The sequence below is a fragment of the Poecilia reticulata genome, chromosome 6, assembly GCF_904066995.2.
Source record: "Poecilia reticulata chromosome 6, P_reticulata-male-v2, whole genome shotgun sequence".
NCBI lineage: Eukaryota > Metazoa > Chordata > Actinopteri > Cyprinodontiformes > Poeciliidae > Poecilia > Poecilia reticulata.
This window is the reverse complement of record NC_088835.1, coordinates 21,546,762-21,558,801: the sequence shown is the minus strand read 5'-3', so window position 1 is coordinate 21,558,801 and position 12,040 is coordinate 21,546,762. Positions and strand designations below refer to the sequence as shown.

The 12,040-nt window shown below is 38.5% G+C and overlaps 1 protein-coding gene across 1 annotated transcript in view; it reads right to left on the bottom strand.

Moving 5' to 3' along the window:
• The window catches only part of igf1ra (insulin-like growth factor 1a receptor), a 92,270-nt gene that overhangs the window by 66,696 nt on the left and 13,534 nt on the right, over positions 1-12,040 (bottom strand). The window contains exon 2 of the mRNA XM_008412387.3: positions 11,143-11,706. Within this exon, the coding sequence (XP_008410609.1) occupies positions 11,143-11,706 (564 nt within the window). The remainder of the gene's footprint in view (positions 1-11,142; positions 11,707-12,040) is intronic.

Genomic DNA, 12,040 nt, shown 5'->3' with positions numbered 1-12,040 from the left:
GCTTTTATTGCACGTTTCCCTGCACTGCATGCAGTACTGTTTTGTAAACTGTCTTTTCAATGTTCAATACAAATGTGTATATATATATTCTTTTTAAACACTTTTTTAAAATCTTTTGAGTAAACTTACATCCCGACATGGCTGTTACCCCTGAATTTCCCCAGTGTGGGACAATAAAAGAAATGTTTATTCTATTCATACATCTAAATGTTAAATAATTTATCATTGTGTCTCCTAGCTTTGAAGCAAAACACAGTAGTTTTGTTTCTTTCTAGTTCCAGAGAAGCCCGGAGATGCTATCCTTTGTCTGCTCTGTTCTGCAGCGTTGAGCATCCAAACCCTTGTTTTTTTGTCGGCTAACTTCAAGTACTTCCATACCGCTCTGGCAGTGGATCAGTTGTTTTATCTGCCATGTTTGGTTCGAAAGTGTTGCTCAGACAACAAATGACATGAGTCAAAAACAAACTAATGTATACAGCGCACTCATGAGCAGCCAGAAGATCCGCTGTGCTCACAGCAATACAGACGAAAACAGTCACAACTCGTTAAAAATAGAAAATGAGACAAATGTATAAAAAATTGATGCTGATAGAATATTAGGGTCATTATCAATAGTAAACATCGTTAATTATGTTGCTATTCACAGTAGACCAACCATGGTAACAAAGTATCTATCTCCAGAGACCCATCCTAAATGAACCCTCCCAGATCTTCCCAGGAAGTAGAGAAAATGATCCTTTGGACAAATCCATCTACAGCTGGTAGCAGCATGTCTGCTCCAATCAACAGAAATATCTTCAACACTACGAAATACTAACAACAGGATCTCCACAAAGTTAAACATGTCACAACATATTTTGAGTAGGTTAGCAATTATGAATCAGAGGGATTACTTCTACATGAGTCGTAGGAGTCTTTCACAAAACAGTTTTTCAATATGACCACAAAGAGACGCCACTCTTCATGCTGCCTCCGGCTGCTCATAAATCACCAATAAAGCTGGCCATGTCAAACAGCGATCTGAGAGTTTATAAATGAAGCATCACACAACCAATGAGGCACAGAGTGGGACTGAGAGGCGTATTGATATTAGTACTACAAATAAAATGTGTGTCCGATATCTCCTTTCTTATTATTTTCAAAATAAATGACTAAAGAACACGGTGAACCTCCACCAGCCTACCATGTCATTAGTCACACCTGGATAGTACGAAGACTTCTCGAGCCTTCATTAAAGTGTTTTATCAACTTTAAACTTTGTTTTTTTTTTCCATCCTTGAGTGGGTATGGTAACTTTATTAATTATTGACACTAAAAACAACTCGAAGGACCATTTGTACAAAGCTGGCACAATTCAAACTTTGCTTGGAGCAAATATAATGCAACTCCTCATGCTAGCATAAAGGACAAAAAAGAAAACTATTTGAGGGGAAGTGCGTGGTTGTCAAAGGCATTTCATCTAGCTGTGTAATTCATGAGGTTTCCTTTGTAATTTTATGATGCCCTTTCATCTCCTCATTGTGCACATGCTACAAAGAAGAACAGACAGCAGATCACTGCTGGCACGCTGAGGCGTGTTCAGTATGTCTGTTACAGAAAAAAGTGAACTCAAAATGCACAAAAAAGTGAACTCAAAATGCACAAAAAAGTGAACTCAAAATGCACAGACAGACGCAAGCATTAAAAGTATAATCCGCCCTTTGCTAAGCAGCCACAAGATACAATAACTATAAGCTACTCTACCATTATTTTTTCTGCATCTCATATATGATGTTGCCTTTCTATGACCAGAACCATTTGGTAAGGACACAGTCACTTCGCATTACATCACTAACTGAGTTGAGGAAAAGTTTTTATCCTTCAACTTTTCCACATTGCTACAACCATAAACTTTAATGTTACTTTACTGGAATTCAACCTTGTGCATAACATCAGTGTAGTCACACTGCTGTTCTCTCTGTGGGAGGAGACCCCTTGAACAAAAACAAGACCTTTTACCATTAAGCATGAATATACAGCAGAGATGCACCAATTTAAAAATTTGGATTGTTGTCAACATCCAATATTAAAATTGCAGTGATTGTCAATATTTACCATTCTAATACATAATATACATATTTAGCCACAATTTTGACACACGAAAAGAAAAAAATCAATAATCTCGATTCAGTTAGACAAAACAATCCTGCACTACATAACTATCACTGTCACATGACCAAACAAATGCCACATGATCCACCACCTACCATGCCCTTCCTGAAACACATGCAGAAGTGGCAAAAAAAAAGGTGAAACGTAAATATCAGTTATTAATACAAGCCCAGTTTTCTTTTTCGAAACTGATAGCGACACATCAAAATGTTATTAGCAACCACCGATACCGATGTTTATGCTGATATACGTTGCATTCCTAACAGAGAGCCTGGACTCTTTCCTATTTATTCACATTAGAACCACAAAAGTCAATGCATTTTGCTTTAGTTTTATGACACACACATATTTAGGAAGCAGAAGTAGAAAAAAAACTGTTCTCTAAATTTACGTGTTTGTATTCATCCCCCTTTATTCTGATGACCATAAGCAGATTCCAATGTAACAAACTGAACTGCTCCAGAAATCCTCTTCTGAGTAAATTAGTACACCAGTGCAATTTAATCTCAGATAAATGCAGTAGATAAATAAATATATCAGAGCTTTGCTAGAGAACAAACAGCATCATTGTGGCCAAGGAACAAATTAGGCCAACTTCCTGTTGGTTTATTACATACAATCTCAATAACATGCATCAAAGTTGAGGTTGCAAAGCAGCAAAGTGTGAGAAGGCTGAACACTTTTGCAAGGTGTACATTTCAGGCATGTTCGAAGGAATAGGTGAAAGGAGAAGCTCAGATGCCCTTTACCACAAACATAACTGGGAGAAAATAAGGAGCAGTATTTCAATGACCTCAGTGAACCTGACAAACTATTCTGGCAGAGCAGAATACTCTCCTCTCTCTGCGGCTCGCCAGCGTACATCCTCACTTCTGCAGGAGAGATTTGTCAGCATGAGATTTCTTTTTTCCGCTGTGGTATTAACCCATGCTCTCAGAGCTTACTTGCAGGCATGGCACATTATCTCCCAGGAGTCCCTGCCAAGGCAGCCAAGCTGTGAGTAAATGGCTGCTCTGGCCTGAGCTGAAGAGAGAGAGAGGGAGAACAAGAGAGAGAGAGAGAAAGAGATAGAGAGAGATGAAAGAGAGAGAGGGAGAAAGACAGAGAGAGAGAGAGAGAAAAGGGGAGCTGGAGTAGGCAGCAAGTCAGAGGTGCCATTTAGGTGCCAAGGGGAGGCACAGGAAGCAGACGAGGGCGCACTTCTTTCTCACCTCTGCAGGGGGGACGAATCACAGAGATGTGGCAATAGAATTCACCCTTCCCTTCCTGCAGTGCGAAGAAGGACAGAGAGGAAGCCACAACACAGCCAGAGCTGGAGTAGGGGTGGTGTTGCATGGAAGTTATAGTATTCGTGCAGATTTATGAATGAGTGGTGAGAGTAAAGGATGAGTCACAGCTTCTGTACTGCACAGCCAGGAAGCAGCAGGCAACCTATCACCAGAGGCACTGGGTGGCTTAAACATATTACACACGCAACTTGCGCTTCCACAAGCTTAAATGCATTCACGCTTACACACCATGAAGGCTGGCAAAATAAAAAACAGATATTTACATACATTCTATTAAAAAACATAACTCTTTTTTTCCCTACTATCTGTCAGTAAAGTAAAAATAAATTTCTCCTGGTTAGAATCAAGAACATTATTGTTATTTGACAAATGCCAGAATACTGAGACTTTAAAGATATTTTATTTTAGATACATCTCCTTTAGACATTTTTAAACGAGTCTAGTCAAAAAAACGTGACATCAAGTAAATACTCTTATAACATTTTACATGAAAAGAATTTGCAGTCCAAAAGAAGAAAAATATTAAAGCAACCTCCCAAGACATTAGTAAGTTCAAGCCTGGAAACAAATGATACCAAGCTAGTTAAAAAGTGGCTTAAAAACACCAAAGTCAATGTTTTGGAGCGGTCATCACAAAGCCCTAATCTCAGTCCTCCAGAAACTTATGAGCTCAGTTGAATAGGTGGTTTTGACCAAAGTGGCTTGCAAACCTGATTCAGTTACACTAGTTTTGTCAGGAGGAATGGGGCCAAATTTCCAGGAAACTATTGTGAAAAGCTTGAAAGAAGGCCACCTAGACCATTACATTATATAGGTTAAAAGCCAAAACAAGGAAGCAAAAGAAAGGAAATGTATATGAACTTACAAGTTTAAGATAATTATCTTAAAACGATCTCTCATTATACTAACATATTGCTAATGGAAATCCTTTTGGTACTCCAAACTGACCTAAAACTATACAAATGAATTGTAAGTGGAGAAAAAAGGTTGTGTCTTTTTCACAATGTGTTAAATATCTGAATTCATTCTTTCTGTCTTCTTTTACAGTATGTATGTGTGAATGCATGTAAGCCTTTGTAAGCATTGGTTGTGAGTGTAACATGTTTGAGTCATCCAGTGCCAACGGTGATAGGCTAAATTATCTTGCTAAAACTGAACAACCTGGGTACTTTACGCAGAAGGGAACATCTGTATTCAGTGGGCTTCCCTGTGTATCTGGATGAGAGCACAAGTGTGTCGGTCCGTCTCTTTGGATGTTGGCAAGAAGTCACACGAGTCCTATTTTGGTCAACTGAGTTGATGAGAGGAAACCTTGGAAAAAAGAGGCTAATTTGTCGGTGCTTTGAGAGAAGACCTTTATAGGCCACAGAGGACATGAGTCGGATAAACTCGCACAGGCCAGCCATCAATGGACAATACAGACTGCTGTTCATACATGGACAATAACACACTGTGCGACCATGTCATCATGAATTGGAAAAACTGTGCCAGCTCACAAGTTTAATCCCTCCAAAGGAAAGACACTGTTAGCAACATTAAATGTTAGTATTAGCGGTCAACATGTGTCGGTAATTTTTCCACTACACACAGCTTGAGAGCAGTGAGACAAATTTCGTATTTTATAATTCTGCATTTACAAGAAACGGAAAACACATTAGAAGTGTGAGGCAAGAACAAAAAATAAGAAATCCAGCCCAGCTGCTCGGGAAGTCCAAATTCAACCAACAAAACAAATTAAGGCGGAACAACTATATGCAACCAAGCAAAGTGTCCCCCCTTATTTTAAGAGAGTTCATGTTCTGAGAACCCATGAAGAAGGTTTCTGTTTAAAGCTAATATATGACGAACTTCTATCATTGCTGAATGGCATCCAGAAGGGACACATGCGGCAAAGGCCCTGAAGAGGAATGGCTGGAATGAATGGTTAGAGGATGGAGATGAGATACATAAAAAGAAACAAAGAAACCAATGCAATGAATGTGGACTGGAAAATATGAAATCATCAACAAAGAAGAAAATTTCATCCATCAAAATATGTTAGCAAAAAGCTCAAACTGTTTGCTTGACTGTGGATTAAATATATTTAAACTTCACTTTTCTTGCATTTTGACTAATCTCTCGCACACAGAAGCGTGGTAGAACATGCCTTTGTCTGCTGGAGTTATGTATGTATGTATACTTATATGTTCACCACGTCTTGCTAATGACAGATGTTTGCATCCAAATTAGCTTCCTTACCGGTGCTAAATTAAAGGACAATTTGGTTATTTTTTTAAGAAATCCAGACTCAACTTAAGTTCAACTTGTCTAAAACACTTAAAGTGGTCAAAGCGAAATATTCTCACATTGAATAGAAATTCTTTAAAACACAGTTTGATGCTTATTGAATATTTATTATATTAGAGAAAACCCTAAAAATAGTTTTTAAGTGATATTTTTGGCAGTCGGTCCACCTTGGATAGGGCTCTGCTCGAAAACTGCACCTCTTACAGAAGTCCAAAAACAAAAAAAACTTCCCTGTGGACGATCTAAGAATAAACTAAACATACTTGTTCTGTAAAAAGCCTTGAAATTACTTCATCTGTGATTGGCGCTATTTACATAAAACTAAATTAAATGGAATTGAATGCAGGTTAAAAGTTAATTAAACAAGACTCTCGTGGCTTGTGAGTTGTATAAATCCGTCTTAGTTAAGGTCTCCATAATGAAGTGTCTTTGCAGTAATAATGCCTGTACACCTTTCTCCTTCCCACAGAGCTGCAGTTATACAGAAAAGAACAGGGAACAGTGTGTTGCACTTAGGTGTGGACAGAGTTTGATCAACATGCGTACCATCTTTAAAGCATTAATGCTGGAGCCCCAGTATTTTCTTCATGAAAGCAAAAAGCAGGCGAGTAGAAACAGCGGATGTATGGGCACTGAGTCATGGCACAAGATGTGCCCTGAGGAAAGCACCATACTACAAGTCTGAAATTTGAGCTCTTTTGAATTTCCTGTCCCTGAAACCGCAGGACTTTGATAAGGTCCAGAGATTCTGCTAACTATTTTAAAGCCTTCTGTTATCTGTGAACTGAGCCCACCCAGGTACTTTTACAGGAACAACAAGTCCAGAAACACAAAGAATGGACCACAGATCAATCCCTTTTACTCATAATTGCAAATGGGACACAAGCAGTTTCTGTATGACCAAGCACAGACAGTCTTCACATACCGCCTGTGTGGTGCATTTCCCCCTCTTTATCCCCTCACACGTGCAATGAGTAAGCCAAGAGGAATTTCTGCCTTATATACTTAAAGGGGCAGAGACATTTTATCCAACGTACATTCTCTATTAGTAAACATGATTCTGGCTTTCAGCAAGTAAAAATAAGCACCATTGCAATCCATCTTATTCTTTGTGAGATAAAAGTGAACAGTAGCAAAATAGCTTCGATTTTCAAGAATAGAAATTGGAATTTGGGATATTTTCTTAAATATGTTTTCCAGAATATTTTTCATGAATACAGTGTTAATAAAAAAGTACCACAGTGGGCCACATTTGAAACCCAAAATGCATCTTGAAATAAGGACATAAAGAAACAGCTAATTCTTTCTGTGATACTGAAAGTTTTTTTTTGTTTGTTTTGTTTTTCGGTTTCTGAATTCTAAACTGAAACAGCAAACTTTGGGCTTTGGACCTCATAGCATTAAGGTAACACTTTCAACACAGCCCATCTCACAAGTCCCTTTGCAAGATACGGCCAAAGAATGCTGCTGGGTACTTATTTGGCATATGATCTACTATTCATAGCAATACAACAGATTGCATTAATAAATAAACAGCCAATGCTGTCCAAACGTTATCATGTGGCTTTCTTTCCACTACTGCATGCAACAAGAAAGGCTGTTTATTTTCCATTTTTGTTCAAAGACAACGAAGTAACTGAAAGAAAAAGGAGACAACTTTTTTTTTTTTTTTTTTACATTTTGGTCTACAGCTGCAGCCACTCCTTGCACACGTCAGACAGCAAAAGACGTAAAACAGCAAACGCAATTGGAGTGAAAGGCCTATTTTTTTCTTAGCAACAAATCTGTATAACTAGAGATGCATGGGGTATATATGACTGTATATACAGTACCTCCAGCTGATATATAGTCATATTCAAAAAATTCAAATAAAAATCAAAGTTCATGTATTTCAGCAACACAGCTCACAAGTAAAACACATTATACCAACTAATTACACGTAGACTGATGTTTTAAAGCTTTTTTTAAGCCTGATGATTTATTGCTTGCAGCTAATGAAAACATGACATTTAAGATTAGAATATTACATCAGACCAATAATAATAATAATAATAATAATAATAATAATAATAAACATTCTGACTGCAGAAATGTGGGTCTATAATGAAAATTATGTTTGATACCTCCTTAAAGGTTGTAATTTTAACAAGGCACTTTTAATCTGACAAATAAACCTCATCGGAACCCGTTTTAATTTACTGAATACAACTGTAGTTAAATCGGGAGAACAGAAAAGACAAGAACAAGTCATGGGCCAGACATGCTGTCTGCTTCCATTGTCTTAAAGTATGTTAATGTGCAAACATACTGCTTATTGAAAAGAAACACGTTACATAAGTGGTATTCTTTTTAAATGAGATAGCCTTAACTGGATGTGCCCTCCAGCATACCAAAAGTTAATATTTGATTCCATGAAGAAGAAATGTGAGCTCTGTGAGAACTTGCGAATCAGGGAATGTGTGCCTCCCTGTGGAGCTATGAAGACCAACCAGACCTGAAGCAGGCCAGGCATATAATAAGACACAGTCTGCCCATCTGACTAACTGTCACAAGTCTTTTGTATTTATTTATTTATTTATTTATTTATTTGCTGTGGGTAAAATACAGACACAGGCCATACACCTTTTAAGCCCTTTGAAAAACATTAAAAGATTCAGGGGCCAGTCAAACAAGAGCGGGAGAGAGAACATCTCTGACTAGTACACAGTGAAGATATCTGACAGCCGAGGTTGTTAGCAGCCTCTGATAAGCCCTGCGGAAAAGAGTGAGGTGAAAATAGAGCAGGAAACACCAGCAGAACCTCTGACAAGGACAATCAGAGATGAGGCTAAGTGAAGTGGAGAGGAAGAAAATGAACAGACACAGTGGGGAGAAGAAACGGCACTGGAGTTAAAGGAGTGGATGTTTCAAAAGGAAGAGGAAAACACGAGCAGGGAAAGATTGTTCTCAACACACAGAACTGCCTTTCACTCATAGACTGCTGTTGAGACTGTATACTTGACATTTGTCTGACATTTTGCCTTTATGCCCTTCCTCCTGTGTAGAACTTCTCAGAACGGGCCTCTCTCCGCATCACTGCTTGCCTCTAAGAAGTGCCCATTTCTCCAGTCTCCATTTAGCAACACAGCTGACTCCCACACACCTTTATCTAACATTAACCTGGAATATTCCACTCGGCTCCACATTAAGATTAACATTCCCTAATCTAATACAAACCAATAACGTCTAAAGATCAGAAGAAAATGAAAGAAAAAAAAAACTTTTTTTTTTTTTAAGCTTCAAGTTTTCAACTTGAAGCCCCAGAGGCTACTGTAGTTAGCTAGCAGACAGCGCTCCTCCTCATGTAGTGTAATTAAAGAGAAGACCGGGCTGTATTGACTAGAAAACCACTGCATGCCCTTGAAGGAACATCTGTACCGGAGAAAAACAAGGCAATTACACAAAGGGGTAGAGAGGGGAGAAGAGTGCTCTACAGTGGGAAAGTTCCAAGAGAACACATCATACCTTAAAAAAAGAAAGAAATAAATCCCAACACAAATTCTAACATATTAAAGCACAACCCAGTTTGGTTTTAGCTTCATTCTGCCGCATTATTGCATGAAAAATGCTTCGCACTGCCTCTATGCCACCCAGCCCTATTTTTTGTAACCAAAGTGTAGCTTCCTGAAAAACTTTATCTGCGGTCTCGATACCTCAGGGCTCTCCAGATGAATGTGTTTACCCTGAACTCAGCCAGGCCCTTTGAGAGAGGCAAGCTGCTCTAAACAATACTCCTGCTCTCAGGTCTGTTGTGTGAGGAAAAACTCAGCAAAACACCACAAAACCATCAACTGTGCAAAGAATAAAATTGTGTGACTACACCATTCACAATGTGGCAGTCTTTATGAAACTTTTTTTTTTTTTCGTTTAACAAAGAGATTTAAAAACTTTCATTTTACAGGGTCAGTTGTGCACGAATTGAGCAGCTGATAACGTTGCGGGAAACTCCCGATAGGTCAACCCGTCCAAGAATAAACACAGACAAACAATAAACGTTGCAGAGAAAGATGTGGTCACAAGGGGAAAAGCGCAGGTTTTATTTCCACTATTTGTTCTGCAGGTTCCCACAGAGACCCCGAGTTTGTTTGTGAATCTAAACTGACCATGGGAGCTGCACACAGGTCTTAAGGACAATAAAAAAAAGAAAAATATGATTTGATCCTTTGGTGTCCGAGGCAACTTATTCCCACTATTATTTAACTAGCAGTGCCTTACAAACACTTCTGCACCTTTTGTCAAGTAACAACTACAAACCTCAGTGTATTGGGTTTAGGTCAACAATCTTGCCACTCATCTATGGAGGTCAGATCTGTGGAGTGAAAAACTACTGGCTGTCCTTTCAACTGCTGTGGATCTCTGCAGGTGACTAAAACATGTAATTGGTTACACTTGACTTTATTTTAGGGTATTAGAGTAAAAAGGGTTAAACACTTTTGAATGTGATTCTTTTCAAATGTTTACTTGTAAATAATTGATCCTTTTACTTCTGAGTGGCAACTACTACACTATCGGATAAGACTCAAATAAAATTAATTGAAGTATAGCGTTGTAGCAAAATAAAATCTAATATGGATTAAAGCATATTAATACTTTTAAAAGTTAATGTAGCTGAGAGAAATAATGAAAGCAGAGTATAATTTTACATAAATATTGTTTATAACAGAATATCTGTATCTTTAAGTTTTGGCGCTACATGTCTGCTTTGACTCCACATTTGGTACTCAATGTCAAACCTAATACTGTGTCAGAGATGTGTGTCCACATTTATCACCTTGTGCAACAAGCAGTTTCAATGTACTTTCACACTTATTCAACAAGTTTTGTTGAACTTAAGGCATAGGTTTTCCTTGTTCGGATGCTATCAGTGTACAAAGGTGTCCATTAATATTATCTCTATTTGCCTTATTTACTGTTATATGACCTCCTTCTGAACTACTTTAATGAAAAGTGGCCAACCCCACCACTGGGCTAAAGTTCAACGAGGACAACCCTCCCCCAGATCCTTCAATGAACCCCTTTTTTCACAAATTTCTAAATATCCCTCTGGCAAATATTTAGCTGACATGCTCCAGACTGCTAGACTACCTAATTTCTTGGCAGAGTTCCTTTAACCTCAACCAAGTATGTCTCTTTAATACCTGGTGCTGTTGTATTGCCGCCATCCTTTCCTTCATAAATAGCCTGATCTTAAGAAAAAGTCTCTGCAATGATCAAAGAGGAAAATGTTTGTACTGTCTGACCAAAACAAAGAACAAAATCTCTACCTAGATTCATTGGATGAAGTGTTGAAGTTGTGTGCAATTGTAAAATGTCTGAGAGGCAGTAAATTTCAAAGATCAAAGTAATTCTTTAATTAAAAAAGTAGAAATTGAATTACCTTTCTGACAATGCTTTGATGTCCAGCAGCGGTAGTCATTGTTGCCTTTGACCAATGTCCTCTGACATGTAGGGTTATCCTCCATTGTGCCTGGGCAGACATCATCGCACTCCTTCGACTCCTTGTTCCCAGTTATAACATTATTAACATTGCTGTCCATGATCAAAGACCAGTCCACCGAGTCAATGAAACAGAGCTCTGGGTTCTTTTCAATCTGCACGGTCCCACGGGTGATGTTCATCAGGTTGTAGAGGCCAATGTCCTTCAGGTTGGTCATCTCATAGATCACCAAAGCGTTTCCATACAAGAGGTTACGGCCTCGAATGACGCTCAAGTTGGGGAAGAGCGTGCTGAGGCTATCCAGGCCAGGAACGCGGAACAGCAGCAGATAGTCGGTGATGACAGTCAGCTTCGGGAAGCTGAGGGTGCGGAAGACCTCCTGGTTGATGGCGCTTGTCCTTTCGTTGATTAAAACGATTTGTAGGAAACCTTCCAACACTGTGCAGTTCTCAAGAGCCTGGAATTCACTTATGTAATTCCGGATGTCAATACTCGGGCTACAGACTGAAAGAAAAAAACAAAAAATAAATAAATAAATACATTTCTGAATTGATGACTGACAGAATTATTAATAAACGTCAAGCATTCTACACGTGTAGCAAAAAAATAGGGTCCTTATACATTGTTTTATTGCAACAATTAAAATCTCTAAAGTTAACAACTATTTAAAGACATTTTTTGAATTATGGATGGATGAAAGGACAGACAATGAATAAATATTTGGATGATGAACTAATAGAAGGATGAGTGGATAATGAGCAATGAGCCAACAGATTGATGGACAGAGGGAAGATAAGAGGTATGGCTGTGGAACAGGATAGGCCATGCAGGATGGATT